We start from the raw sequence: 15,318 nt of genomic DNA, 5'->3' as shown, positions 1-15,318 counted from the left end.
CATGGCTTCAGATCAGAACCTGATGAGGAGTCTATAATCTGTCTTTTTTGAAAACGAAGTAAAATGACATTTGCAGGGTTGCCAGTTTACATAGAATTTTAAACAGTGACGTAGTTGTTCGCGATAGGCGTTTATAGACGGATTGTGAAAGAAGATACAACTTTGCCAAAAATGTCTGAATTAATTGCGTTATTGCCTTCTTAATTCTCATTTTGACAGTTGTCCTACTAGTATCGAAATAAATTTTTATTCATATACATTTTTACAAGCAGATTTGATTATTTATATTGAAATAAAATGATGAAACTTTAAAATATGTCTCGTCTTTGTACTTTTAATAGGCATAGTTCTAAATGCAGTGTACGTATGTGTGAACTTACAAAGATTGACAATTCACGTGAACCTGTGTTCGGCAGTTGGACGAATAACGGGACGGTGATGGTTCAAATGAATCAAATTCGGCTTATTATTGCATAAGCGTAACCAACATTGAGTCGATAGTCGATGGAATATTTATCGACTGCAATCAGTAGATGCTTGTAATTGGGCAACACTTTTGCGCAATGATCTGCCATTTTACTCCGTCTTCAAAAAAGACAGACTATAGTTAATTTTAGTGGGAAATCAGTGACAAATCACACTTAAGTTCATTTTCGTTGAAAAGTCATATAAATCACACTGGGTCCATACCAACTTTTGTTTAGTTTTCTCATCGATTATTTTTGATTTAATTTACGGTTATCTTTGCATTGTCAAATCCTTTAAAAGTAACCATCACAATACAAGGAGAAAGAAGAAAGCTTTTTAGTTGGTATACAGCCACGAGTGTATGAGGGATTTTTTTTATTATACAAAACTCGTGTAAAGTTAACTGTTAAACTGTATATTTTCTTAAACAATTGGATGAAATAGAAATGATTATAATAATAATTATCATTACACGTGACAGCTGGTACTATAACAAAGTTCGGGGACAAAGGGCCAGATAATATTTTTATTATAAGAAGTGCAATTGTAGTCATCGATTATGTTGTGGTGTACTAGTATAGTTGGCGAAATATTATTTGCATCGATTCGTTTTATCGCTTAATTTTTAGAGTACAGGACAAAAGAGTGAACAGTTTCGATAACGCACGTGCCATTTGTGTAGTCCAATAGTTTAAATACTTTTACGCACTGACACTTAATTGTAACTTAGAGATCTTTATGCGGAATTCACTATGTTGAATTAGTAAATAACGAGTCGGCAGTCGGCATTTTATTAACTATCTCCAGTTTAAAAACAGTTTAACTCCGTGGCCGAAAAGTGGTTGTTTATGTATGTGTCCATGGCACCTGCGATTCGGGATTTTCTTAGTGCGGGGCCATGAGTGCGCGCGTTAAAAAAACGACCTGACGAGTGAAGATGTAATTGAAAACTAGAATCCAGAAAAAGCATTTAACGGGCCAAGATCGTGAGGTCCGTGTACGGCTGAGTACCAGGGGTAGGTGCAATGTTGGCTGAGGTACGTGTGTGCGCAGGCAGCCAGGAGCTGCTGTACAAGGTGCAGCGGTTCCACCTGAACGCGACGGCTTCCGACGCCGTGAGCCTGGTGGCCGGCAGCCTGCTGCAGTCGCGCTGGGACGCGCTGGTGGCCGCCGTGGCGCCGCGCAGCTGGCGGGACGCGCTGGCCGCGCTCATCACGCACTGCGACCACGAGGCCGCGGCGCACTACATCGGTGAGTCTAGCTGACGGTAGATACGACAATTCAATTCAATTGACAACGTTTATAGGTGACTCGGTTTCATTATCATCGATCATGGCCCTTTTACACGGGCTAATTGACGGGCCATTTCACAAAGCCAAGCCATTAAGTCGATCCACTGAAAAGTACGAAATACTCAACGTTTATCTACGCTACAGCCTGTATTGCAATAAGTTTTTTTACTAAACGGCAATCCAAATTAGAGCGACTCGGGATGCGTGTTCACACAATGCTATTAAATGAAATTGGTATTCAAAATAATAATAATAATAATGGGAATTACGTGGGCTTCTGTCGGACATTTGAAAATAAATCGAAATGATTTGAAAGTAATGTAATTATGAAGAATTTAATTAACAATGTGGATTTATGGACTATTTATGCTAGTATCCTAATTGATGCTAGATTACGGAATAAATGTTTGATGGGCTTGATTTGGCAATGGTACTGGTTCGAGTCACGTTCCTCAGCGTAGGCGTCTCGTGCAACTTGTGGATATTTTCTATCAGAATGGGGTAACTGCAAGGTAGGCGATCTTCATAGCGGAGGGATGTCTAATACGAGTTTAAAATAGATATCCATAATAATAATAATGTTTATTTGATATCACATGTATAGAGAGCAACATGACAAGATTCCCAAAAATAATATTATAAATAAGTTTATGTTAAATTGACATTATGCTTTAAGAGTTCTCATGCCAATGACGTTGGCTCCGCCCAAATTTGTGAAACAAATATATGCCTGAAGTTCGCGTGACATGCGACAGGAGATGTTGAATTTTGCGCATTAAAAGTACCAAATTCGTTTTAGCGGAATAACTCTAAAACTAAGGGGATTTAAAAAATCCGTAGTGATAGTTGTCGGTCGTGCATAAATATAATTAATTATCTAATTTTTGTCCTAATAACCTGTAGCATTTCAAATGTGAAAATTAGAGGTCATTTCGTGATTTTTATCTATCGAGGAAACTTTATTGTTTTATGTTTCTGATTAATGTCTATGCTTGAATATATCGTGTAGTTACTCATACAATATTTTATTTTTAACTTTAAAGTGGATATACCCCTCTAAAATCAAATCGAAGATTAGGAATTTTTCCTCTGCTCTTAACATTTATATACATCGCAAGCACGATGTCGCGCCTGGGAGTTTTGTGCACGGCTACAGGTTAGTTCCACAGGCGAGGCGACCCCGTTGCGATTACATCGAATAAATTTCGACAAGAATACATTATGAATAACAATCGAAGTGTCCGTTCGCGTGTCGAAATAAGAGAGAAGTGGGGATCCACAAGCGGCCCTTCAGAGCGGGGACGGTTCCAGAAATGCTGGGCGACCGGCTGGCCGCGGAGGGCGACCCCGCGCTGGGCGAGGCGGCCACCGTGTGCTACCTGTGCGCCATGAGCCCCGAGGCGCTGCTGGCGCGCTGGCGGGCGCGGCGCGACGACGCGGCCGAGCTGGCGCGTCGGGCCGAGCTGGCGCTGCTGGCGCGCCGCGCCGCCGCCGCCAGGGGACGCCACTTGCAGGTGGGTTGGAAGAGAAGAGCGTCTTGATAGGTCTAAGAGTAGCCTCACGAAGTAAACATGTAAGCAATGTAATAAATATCAAGTTGTGAAGTTAATCCCAGTTTATGTTTATAAAGTGCCTCTCGCTACGCATCCTAAGCTACGTCTCTAGGGTACAGTACTCTCTTCGGTCTGACCGCAGACGCTCGTTGCACGAATACACGAGCAATGTACTGTGCGATTTCTTCGCGTTGCCGGCGCATTCGCCAGATCTATACGCACTTTTATATTATATTAGCGTGATGGCACCAACGATCGACATTTTAAAAATTTAAAATACTTTTTTTTGTTTTGAAACTTCTGTCAATAATGGTGTATCAAACCCTCAAGAAAAATTATGCTGTAGTATATTTCATAAAAAAACTATTACAATTACTATTAGAACATAATTATTAGTAATACCAAAAATCCACTAATCAATACTCACCAATACTAGTTACTATGATAATTTTGTCCTAAATCCACAAAATATGTATTTAAAAAGAGATGTCGAACAATGGTGCACATTGGTCACTGGCCACCGCCTTAATTAATTTAAATCGGAGCATGAAAAGCTCTGAATTTTCCTCATTTGCAAAATCTTTTGTTAAACATTGTTATCGTTTTCTGCAATGATCGTTTTCAATAAAAATGAAAGTTACAAGATTGATTTCCACTGTCAATACAAACAGTTAATGCTGACTGCAAGTACATTTAGAAATAAGTACATATCGAGTCAGTGATAAAACTGGATATTGTATAGTACACCGATGTTCCACAGTCCCTGAGCGGCGTCGAGGCCGTGCTGAACGCGTACGCGTCTCGCCTGGCCGCGCAGGGCTGCCTGCAGAGCGCGCTCAACACCCTGGAGGGCTCACCGCCCTCCGACCTGCGGGACCGGCTGCAGCACGCGCTGGGGCTGGTGCAGCAGCAGCGCCGGACCAGTCACGTCAGTAACTTACTCGTGTATCGCACCCTTGGTGCAAGATGGCCGCACCAGCAAAATTACAACTCTTCGGGAAATATTTAAAGATACTTTGAATAAAATTAGTCGATAACATTTTAAATGTTTCCCGTACTAATACGATTCATTTTGCTTGGGTCGAGTATTGAGGTTATAATTGCAATTATTGGTTATTTTGCTAAAATCTAGCTTCAATACAGTGTCGATGATATGGGCGTGATGGCATTTATTCATTTAATCACTAAGGGTTGATGTTGCCTTATTCAAACTAGAATGGAAATGTTTTTCATGTTTTTTTTCATTCATTTCTACCTCGTTTAGCAGCAATTTAGTCTTCAAATTAAATGTGTATGTATGCCATCAACTCGCCATTGAAGAGCAGAGAATACTAAGAAATTGCAAGGGCAGTTGCACGTCGGTTAGTCGTGTGCAATGTATTGAGCAGCGAGCTTGGTGTTGCAGCAGCCGGCGCCGCAGTTCGGGGGCCGCTCGCGGACCGTCAGTGCACACTCGCAGAAGCGCGGCCACGGACTCGCGCACGGGGACGCTTCCGCCTACGGCGCGGGTGAGTGGGCGCTTAGCTCCTTGTCGACTACGAGTTCCGTGGAAGGAACTTCTCGCCAATGACTCTTCACTGGAATCAAAGCTTTCCTATCGGATTCGTTTTGGAGTGCGCGCTAGAGCTTTACAATTCAGTTCACATTATAAATAATGCGTCGTGTATCAATATTATATTATTATTATATTATTATTATTATTTGCATTGCAAATTATGAACTACGTGAGATCTAGTGATGGAAACATTTAAAACATTCATGTCCATATATGGAGGTATATATAATAAAAATACTCTAAAAATATCTTCAACAATGAAGTGCCAAAATTTGAAAAGCTGGCTATAATATAAAACTGGATTTTATAATAATAAAGTATATATATATCTTTGTTCATATTAAAAATAAAATTTGGTCATATTTAGCAGCACCAAAATTGATATATATTTGACTGGACCATGTATCTTAAATTAAACCAATTTCACAGGTTTTTTTTAATCGTTCTCATGTTGCCGAAATTGTTACTTTTTACATTTAATCATTTTCTTATTAAAATTCGAATAGTATTTACATGCGGTTTTGACAGCCGTTTTTGTGTGCCCTAATTAGTAAACAATGCCTCTACCATGAGATAACAGTCGATTGTCGCTAGCGACCATGCATGCTGTCGCACTATTCGAGTAGACCATTTTATTTTTCCCCGCGGTCGCTAGACGACCTGTACAGTGTGCCTTACAAGATTGACAGACCTGACGCGGTCACTAGCGACGATGTAAATTGAAGAGCAGGGCACAGTAGACCCTGACCACAAGCTCCAGTATAAGAGCAAAAGAGTGGAGCAGTGACCCGTGTCCCGCAGTGGCCCCGGCGTACGAGCCCCTGCCGGCGTGGCAGCAGGCGTCGGTGGCGGCGCCGCCCCCCGCGCCCTTCCTGCCGCCGCCCCCCGCCTCGCACACGCCGCCGCCGCGCCCCGGCAGCGTGGGCCCCGCCAGCGGTGAGGCTCCTTCCTCTACCAGACCCTTCGCAGGTTACATTTAAGCCCACACTCTCTGATGTCCCGGCACCACTTAGTTCTCGCTCAGAGTTCGCCTATTTTTTAAAATCAAGTGACGGGACGAACAAGTCGTGCGCCTGATGGTAAACTACACGCCTGTCCATGATAGTTACAGTGCCACACAGAGCTTTAAATGGTAAAGATCTGAGGGGCAGTGCCACTGTGCCTGTCACCCTGAGATGTGAGTTGACAAGTCAAATGTGCCCGTAATTTGACCTGCACCATTGCCGTTCTGAACCGGAACGCAGTAATGCTGATGTTACTGCTTGGCGACAGAAATAAGTAAGCTGGCATTACTTCCCTGGGCGATTACTGAGTGTGCTTCAGAAACAATAGAATAAGGCTCTTTCTGCCCCTGTACAGTAAGGAAACGTATTCTCGGGTCATCCGTTTATTGGTAAATTTTGAGACTATACAAAAATTGATAGATAAATGGATAAAAAAAAATTTTTTTTTTTAAAAAAAAAAGGGTAATTTATTAAAGTAAATAGTTTTGGAAGTCATGGCAGTGAAAAGGCACTGGCTCAGCATAAATACCGCAGTTTCCCACGACGCAAGTATTCTGCCACGATCGCGTTAAAAATTGCTACTTTTACTGTCATACATAAATCTAAAATAACCTTAATTATTTGCAGGTGGCATAACGAGCAGGTCGAAATACAAAGTAGACCCGTCGGTGCAATCGGCGCCTCTCTACAACCAATACAACTTCGGCAACCAGCAACCGTTGCCCTACGGCTTAGCGGGAGGGTACAACAGCCCCTTGCCTGACCAGTATAGCTCAGCCAGCGTACCCAACAGTGGATTTGCGCCCATCAATCCGCTTAACTCTGCGTCTATGAACCCGCTGAACCCTGTTAACCCAGCACCTATTAACCAGGTATGTCATTTCAATAAAGTCAGCGACCGTGCTTAAAAGTGGATTTGCGCCTACCAACCCGATCGCACACCAATGGGTCTTGTCTGAAGTGAGCCTGATGAGCTCAGAGCTTTAAATCGCAAAGAGCTCTGGGGCATTGCCATTGCGCCCATCACCCAGAGACATGAATTGAGAAGTCCCATGTGCCTGTAATTTCATCAGCAAAACCTTTATCCTTAAAACCGGTAATACTTACGTTACTGCTTGACGGCAGAAAAAGGTAAGATGGCAGTACTTCCCTAGACGAACTCTTTCACAAGGAGCTTTTCTGCTACTAAATTATGTGCCAGACAACCACAGATATTGTCTGGTCTCCATTTAATTCCTTGTACTATGAATACCAGCTCATCGGAATTACTGGGCACTTCTCAGAATACTCAGACCAATATAGAAAAGTTTATTTCCCAAATTCCGTCACTCATTTCGGCTTAGGGCACATTGACAACCACAGTCTAATTTATGGCTGTGGCATAAGCTGAAGCCTTTTTGCGTATGCCACAACCGCACAAATGACAGTACAAATTGTTATATTTTGTATTTTGTTTATTGCTTTTTATCTGTTCTATTTTACTTTGTTTTTTTTTGTTTTTGTATTTTTTTTGTTATTAATTCTTTCTATTTTATTTTGCTTGCATTGCATTAAATGTCTATTCTATTCTGAACTGGTCTTATCGAGAATCGAACCCGGGACATCCGTATCCAGCACCCACAATGTAAACCGTTAAGCCACCGAGGTCTTAAAAATTTAATCGTGATTATTATGCTACATAATTCTATAAATATTGAAAATGTTTCAGCAGACTATGAACGGGGGGTACTACACCCCCGCGGCTCCGATAGAAGCCCCCGCACCCCCACCGGCCGCCAAGGCCGCGGCCCCCGGCTGGAACGACCCGCCCGTGCCGAACGCCAAGCCCAAGGTGAGCGAAACCAAGTACACGAAGCCAGCAATGACAAAACACAGGTAGAACGGTTCTTAGCGAACTTCATTACGAAAGTAAAGATCGCTCGTTTTAATCTGACCGAGGGCAGCTCTCGAACCCGAACGACGCCCGGTTAGTTGTTAAGCTTGAAAGCGGTGCGTAGGGCGCGGCGCCGGCGCGGGGCGAGATGTCTGCGCTGCACGCCGGCACCCGGCGCTGGGGCTGCATCATTGAGCATAGGAGGCACCGCGAGGTACACGCTCTCTTGCTCCCGCTAGAGGGCGTGCGTAGGGCAGACGTTGCTTTCCGACCGACCCCTCTCAAACTTATTTACCTTCCAAAATTTCCTTTTCGTATTTGTAGAAATCTTTCATTGTAACAAATACACTGCAATGCACTAACGGTGTTCTAAATAACTAAATGTAATAACTAATCGACTACTTGTTATTGTCTGTATTTTCCATATGCCGAAAAAATCATGAATATTGATATCTTCTTCCTATTTATTAACTGCCTCGGTGGCCGAATGGCGCATGCTGGACTGCCACGCAAAGATTGGATTCCCGGGTCGGGAGAAATATATGTATGGCCAACATTTACTTCTCCCGTGAGTTTGGGTGTAATTTGTGGTTGTCTTTGTGTATGTCCACGGCACTTGCCGGGCAATAATAGTTACAGGGTTTCCCTAGTGCAAGGCAGAATGTGTTAATTAAAAAAAATGCCAACTCACCGGTCCTCTTCATCAATAAAACTGACGTGTAGAAAACTAAAAACACCCCTAGTACACACTTCTGACAATGTAGTACAACTATCATAAACAGCAAACTAATGTAGTGTTTCATCGACTATGTTGCCATTTTGTCTACATCATAGCCGTGGACACATTGTGTTGATATTGCTATTAAACATTAACAAATGTACGTAAATTAGAAATTACAATCATGAGTCGTACGTAAATTAGAAATTAAAGTCATAAAAGCTTGTCGCCACAGCGATTCGAACCATCAGCCTATCTGTTGAGAGGCAACCGTACTCTCATCACACAACAACCGCTCATTTTCGACATTTTTACTATTATATGACTTGAACAGTGGTAGGAATGTAAATTAAATGGCAACATTGGCACTGATCAGGTCATTTTGATAATATGGTCATGATACCGACCCATTTTTTCATTGTCAGTTGTTACGCGTTAGGCCCGCATTTAGTTCTAGAGTAATTAGCGACCATAGAGAAGGCGTAAGAAAAGTACTTTACCTTAGTCTTAACAATTGACAGCGGTACCTCACTAAACGCCCTCTAGTGAGCAATTATAATAACTCGTGTGATTTTGGAACACTCCTATTAAATTGCGTGGAGTGTGTGTATTACTTGATGGATTACGTTACCCGTGCTGACTTTATTTATGCACTAATCATTTTGTCTGTTTGTTTTACGTTAAAATGTCGTGGTTTTGATGTCAAGGCCTGACCACAAAGTGTGACTTTGTTCTTTGTCGGTTCACTTGTGTAAAAACTGCATGCCCACACTGATTATTAAATTTTTGGTTTTGATCGAAATTAACCGTGTGTTTTGAGTTGCCCCCGTTGGTTTTCGATTTAAATGACGTATTTTTTACAATATACGAATTTTCATTGTCGTCATACAAATACGAATATGATAATGATTTATCATTAATTCATTTTGTTGTGAAAATTGCTAGTTATCCATAGCTAGATAATATAACTAATTCCTCGCCCGTGACGTACAGAGACGGCTCATGTTGCAGAGCGATGCATATGAAGTGAAAATATTTGAGGACAGTTCTAACGACACGTTACATTTGTGTGCTAATGCATCAATAGCAAACATTTAGCAGTTTTGTAGTATAATTGGATGAAAATATTTAATTCAATAATACGATAGGTAATAAAAAAAAGTAATGATTCATACTTTTATATTCGTACATGTTAAATGCAATTTGGCTTGACTACAATTTTTTTTGTCCGAAGATAGATCTACTTATCTCAGGTATATAATCTCGTGTGTATATCTGACAAAGTGACTGCGACCTGTCAACACGTGTCACTGCTAAATTAAGAAAATTCAAATATTTATTTACCAAGACAATATAATATCTTGTTGGGGGTACCTAAGTGGCGTGGCGAACAGAGATAAATTGAAATTGCACCTATCGTCATCTCCCGCGACTCTGTAACGTCGCGGGCGAGGACTGCCTTATGAGGCGTATACATGCTATATACATACACAAAACTTTGACGTACATATAGTACGTCAAAGTTTTGTGTTGAGATTGTGACGTAGCATAAATTGCAGCCTAAACCAGAAGTGCAAGCTCAAGCGCCAATCACGCATCCGTTATTCGGCATGGAGCCACCGCAGCATGTCCCGCTGAACTCCGCAGCGTCCTATCAACAGCAATATCCGGGACAGCAATATCCAGGTCAACAACAATATCCGGGACAACAACAATATCCGGGACAACAGTATTCGGAACAACAACAGCAGTATCAACATTATCCGCAGACTATGACACAGGGATACCCACAGCAGGTACAATGAGGCAGGCAGATGAAAGAGATGTTTTTGCGTTAGCTCTTTTTCATTTTGACTAAAAAATAAACAAATTTATTGTTTGACAAATTTTTGTAATCACTTGTGCGGTCGTTGTCGCAAAAAAAACGTCAGAAAGAAAGAAATCAGAAGTAAAGATTTTTTTGGTAAATTTTATAATTTGAATTTGAAATTGAAATTGACCTAAAGAAAAGTCACTGGTGTTAAAAAAAATCAATAAAAAGCCTGATTTTCAGTAATTAGTAAAAACGTGCTTCAGCCCTTGGCACTTTTGATTTGTGTGTTGTGTTTTTTGTAACAACCACCGTATAGACATGCTGAGCGAAAAAGCTACGGGATTGAATTCTTTTCACGCAAGAGGTCCCGGGTTTGATTCTCGGGCCGGGAGAAATATTTGTATGGCTGTAATTTTTGGTTGTCTATGTGTGTGTGTCCATGGCACCCGCGACACAGGGTTTCCCTGGTGCTATGGGGCTATGAATGTGTGACCCTATTAACGTTGCTGGGTGAATGTTGACTCGAATGCGTCGCAAGCAGTGTAACGAAGTAACGACGGCTCTGTCCGCAGCCCGACAGCCCGCCGCCGGCGGAGCCCTTGCCGGTGCAGAAGGCGCCCATCCCCGAGCCCCACGTCGCGCTGCAGACCACGCTGGACGCGCTGCGCGCCGACTGCTCCGCCAGGGCCACGAACCCGGTCAGTGCCCTGCCCCACTCCCTGCACCAGCGAACTCACCGATTTTACTTGAAGTCTATTCGTTGTGGTAACACTGAAAACACTAATTTCGTGTAAATCTTTTTGCAGCAAATGAAGAGAAAACTAGAAGATGTGCAAAAGAGATTAGAAAATTTGTACGATATGCTACGTGAATATAGGGTAAGTGTCTTTGTTTAACGGTACAGCGCTATTTTGGAATGCGTAGCGCCGGCTAACGGACACATCTTTTTTTTTAGTAGATAGGGATGGTGGAGGTGAGGAGGTGTGAGAGGTGTCAAATACTAAAATTTCAAAGTGAAGAAATGCTTAGTTATTCAAATTTTTTTTAACCTAAATATCGCACAAAATGCGACTGAGGAGGTCGAACTAACAAAAATTCCCTTTTTAAGTGATACAAAATGTCAATTTGCGCGTCATTTCCTCATGAATCGTATTTGACATTCATTTAATTTTTTATGACCATTCCTTAGAGGATGGAAAAAATAGTCTAAGGACCATTCGTCCATACACGAGGTACTTAGGAGATGAACCTGTTTTTGCTTATTTGTCTCAAACGTGGTCTAAAATTTAATCAAATTAAAACAAATTTAAACAAAGTTGTTCATTCAAAGGGAGCATGTAAATGTTTACCGAAATAACTGTTAATAATAACAAAATCCTTAAGGACACCGTGTGTCTCTAGACCGCGTGAAGCACGAATATACTTGCACCATATACTTTAAAAATTCTTTGTTATAATTTTTAATACAAACACTTAGAAAAAAATGCTTTGATCCGACTGCATTCGAACCAACGTTTTTCAGCAAACTGTGCCTGGCGCTATGTCAACTAAGCTTGTTGCAAGTCTTTGTTTTTTTTATCAAAGGGATCGAAGGGATTTTCGCTAATTTTTCGATCATTTTATTAATAATTATAACAAACTAATGGAGTAATTTCACAAAAATATTTGAATATAATAATGGTGGTCAAACATCGTCACATTCATTAATCTTAATTTTTTTTGTATTATATGAGAAAAGCACTGTATATACCTCGGCGAAAACGGGGATTGCCTGACTCGTATAATACAGAGAAGGGTTGCCTCACTCTCGTCAGGCAATCCTATACTTCCCGGTCCCTGCAATGGTGTACTATATTATGCTAGTTTCGAATTTCATGCACATTGTTGAGGAGACCTCGAGGTACCGAATGATGCTAGCGACTCTGTGTCCCCGGCAGCTGTCGGAGACGGCGCTGTCGACGCTGCACACGTGCGTGCAGCACTCGCGCGCCGGGGACTACGACAGCGCTCTGGCGGTCGCCACGTCCCTGGCCACGGGCGCGGACTTCGCCGCCGCGGCGTCCTTCCTGCCCGGCCTCAAGGTGCTGCTTCAGCTGGCGACACAGCTGCAAGTCTACTTAAGATAAGAAACGAAGAAAAGAGAGTTGGTAATGGAATTTGTTTGCTGAAATATTATAATTTCTACTCAAATTTTGTAAAGAAATACGATCGCTATTTTAATAAATTAAAAGGTAAACTTTCTTTATTATCCTGATATATTGAAATTATTGCAGTCCTCTTTTACCCCTAAATTATTATAACTAATAAAATCAAAGTTCGAAATCCTTGTCACGTGGTTGGTTATTCTGTTACTGTCTAAGTATCAGAAACCAATACAGTAAGGCGAATTGTATTTTAATAATTGATTTCCATTGCCATTTTATTTTATTAACTGCCACTGGTAGATAATATTAATATAATAAATAAAAATGCTAATTATATTTTTATTAATTTAATATAAAAATATTTAAATTAAAAGTAAGTCCATACTTTATTTCACCTACATGTAATATGTATACTGGAAAAAGGAAGATAGAAAGTACAGAGATCAGAATAGCGAGAGTGTATTAACGGTGCTAGTGCCCCACAGATATTTGTTGTTGTTATGGACAGGCGTGTCGCTTATCACCAGGCGCACGACTTGTTCGTCCCATTATTTGGTACCATTACAAAAAAAAATTAATCATTGTTTTTATTATACAAATATTCTCTCGAACTAGATATTCTATTAGATATTCTTCATATTATTGTCCGATTGCCTATTTGAGAAATGACGGTACTTTCAGACCCGTATTAAACAGCTCCTGCGTCCCGGTATTTAGTATGTATAAATTGAGATGTCACCGACATCTTCTATTATTTATTTTTAAACACAGTTTTATATGTATTCCTCAATTAATGTACATAGCCACAACAAAGTTTGCCCAATTACAACTAAATTTTAACTTCATACAAAACTGATGTAACGCTAAATTGAATCAACTTCAAACAACAGGCATTTTATATAATACCATCTCAAATGACCAAGAGTTGAATGGCTTTCAGTAATAAAATTGAAAAAATATCAACATTACTAGCTAATAATTTGCCTACATAAATTGAACAAACAAAACACATAGTTACACAATCACATCTCAAATTATTTATAATTAATCACCGAAATGTACTTTTTTAACCTAACCAAAGTCTAAAATACTAACTACTACGTATGAGAAATGACAAGTACATATTTCACGTCCATAATCATGGTACAATTATAAGGTTAGAGCCTTAGAATAATAACGCATAGAAACCTAGTCCGCACACGCTGAGTGAGGCAAATTGAAGCGCTCCCAATGGGCCTACACGAGCGGGCGGGCCGTCAGTGCTCAAGGTCAACTTGCACCGCGAACAGATCAAGAATTTTAGCTAAAAATGACGAATTGTGCGGTAAATGAGTGTAAAAATACGTCAGACAAACATAAAATAGATACTAACATCACATTCCACAAGGAAGTAACGCGTTTCAACTTGTATTTTTATATAAATATTCACTAAAACCGAAAATTAACCTACTACTAAAACTAGCCTACATGAATTTGATTTTTGCCTCACTTGTGACAGTTCGTTTGATATGAAACTATCATTCTATGCGTTACTATTCTAAGGTTAGAGCTCTCTAGTAAGAAAATGTATTTTTCTACTCCTGTACTTTTCTGTCAATTATAATTTCATGAACCATATAGCAAAGCCGCTCTTTTTAGTTCTGAACCAAAACTCTATTGCCTATGGTACTCTCTACTGAACAGAAAAATTTCAAGAAAAGAACGTATTTTTAAAATTAATATATCAAATATGACGCTACTCAAACCCTCTACTGCCTTGGTTAAAATATAAGCGGTACTTGGCCAATCATGGACACTTCTATTCCATTTCTATGGTTTTTTGTTTTGTAGCATTTGTTTGTTTTTCGTTTGAGTTTGTTGTAGTGGATTGTTAACAAATATTCATTAAATGTTGGCTGCGTTTCATTATTCTCACTTACTTGTAGAAAAAGTATTGTTTGCAATTATTACACAATTCGAGTTTAAAATCTCGTGCCTATTACTTAGGTCACTCGGCAAAGTCTCGTGGCCTAAACACGGTAGTGGACTTTTAAGAATCTTACTATGCAACGATTGCATAATAGTAGTTTTTTTAAATTCATATACAAACTAGAGTCGGCTCCAACTATCATATCGTTCGATATCAAGTAACGTGTGAAATTTGTAAAAATTGTTTTCTATTGACATTTAATTTCGAATGAAATTTTATCTCGACCTATATTAGACTTGAAGTCGAATCAAATTGATTTGTTTTTTAGAGATGTTCGAAATTTTAATGTAATCATAAAATTGAACTTGATGTTATTATTAAGCAATAATAAGCGGACATTTTGACAACTGTCAAATGATGCGTAACCAATGATTATGGACGTGCACTCAAGTGATATTTATTAGTGAAGACATTTGATTTATGCGAGAACTTAATATCGGTTTTGAACTTGAGATTGATTTATTAGTACGTGTTTTAAGGTGCCGTGTTTATATTTTGTATTTAATGAAAAAGGACTACGTGAAAAAGGCAGTAGTAAATATTGTACAAAATTGAATTTGTAATTGAAAAATCTGTTTTTGATTAATATTTATAAAATAACGACAAGATAATTGGACTCTAATTGTAGGGCTGCTATGGGCATTTTGTATAAATAAAGAGTCGTTGAGTTAGTCCTGTTACTCCGTGGTCCACTTGTTTGCGGCTTGCTTCCCGTTCCTCTTATATCAAGTCTCTCCCACTTTAAGAACAATAGGTTTTTTGATTACATTACGGAAAAAACCATAGTGAGGTTTTTGCTGCAAGTTAATTGTACGAGGCTGTAGGATTGGACAGTTTATTACAGGGTGTAAGAAAGTTTTACTGTAGAAAAGTCATTTTTTGAACACCTGATATAGGTTTTTTACAGGGAAAAGCCTTTTCATATCATA

The 15,318-nt window shown here is 40.0% G+C and overlaps 1 protein-coding gene across 1 annotated transcript in view; it reads left to right on the top strand.

Moving 5' to 3' along the window:
- Window positions 1–12,588, top strand: part of LOC113232277 (protein transport protein Sec31A) — a 34,518-nt gene extending 21,930 nt beyond the window's left edge. Inside the window, exons 17-27 of the mRNA XM_026466947.1 lie at window positions 1,522–1,719; window positions 3,072–3,274; window positions 4,074–4,241; window positions 4,722–4,821; window positions 5,670–5,804; window positions 6,500–6,744; window positions 7,581–7,703; window positions 10,023–10,259; window positions 10,849–10,974; window positions 11,083–11,154; window positions 12,214–12,588. Of these exons, the coding sequence (XP_026322732.1) occupies window positions 1,522–1,719; window positions 3,072–3,274; window positions 4,074–4,241; window positions 4,722–4,821; window positions 5,670–5,804; window positions 6,500–6,744; window positions 7,581–7,703; window positions 10,023–10,259; window positions 10,849–10,974; window positions 11,083–11,154; window positions 12,214–12,402 (1,796 nt within the window). The 3' untranslated portion in view covers window positions 12,403–12,588. The remainder of the gene's footprint in view (window positions 1–1,521; window positions 1,720–3,071; window positions 3,275–4,073; window positions 4,242–4,721; window positions 4,822–5,669; window positions 5,805–6,499; window positions 6,745–7,580; window positions 7,704–10,022; window positions 10,260–10,848; window positions 10,975–11,082; window positions 11,155–12,213) is intronic.
- The last annotated feature ends 2,730 nt before the right edge of the window (window positions 12,589–15,318 follow it).

Source organism: Hyposmocoma kahamanoa, unplaced genomic scaffold, assembly GCF_003589595.1.
Source record: "Hyposmocoma kahamanoa isolate Upper Pololo Valley unplaced genomic scaffold, ASM358959v1 68, whole genome shotgun sequence".
Classification (NCBI taxonomy): Eukaryota; Metazoa; Arthropoda; class Insecta; order Lepidoptera; family Cosmopterigidae; genus Hyposmocoma; species Hyposmocoma kahamanoa.
The sequence above is the reverse complement of the archived record's forward strand: the minus strand, read 5'-3'. Positions and strand labels throughout refer to the sequence as shown.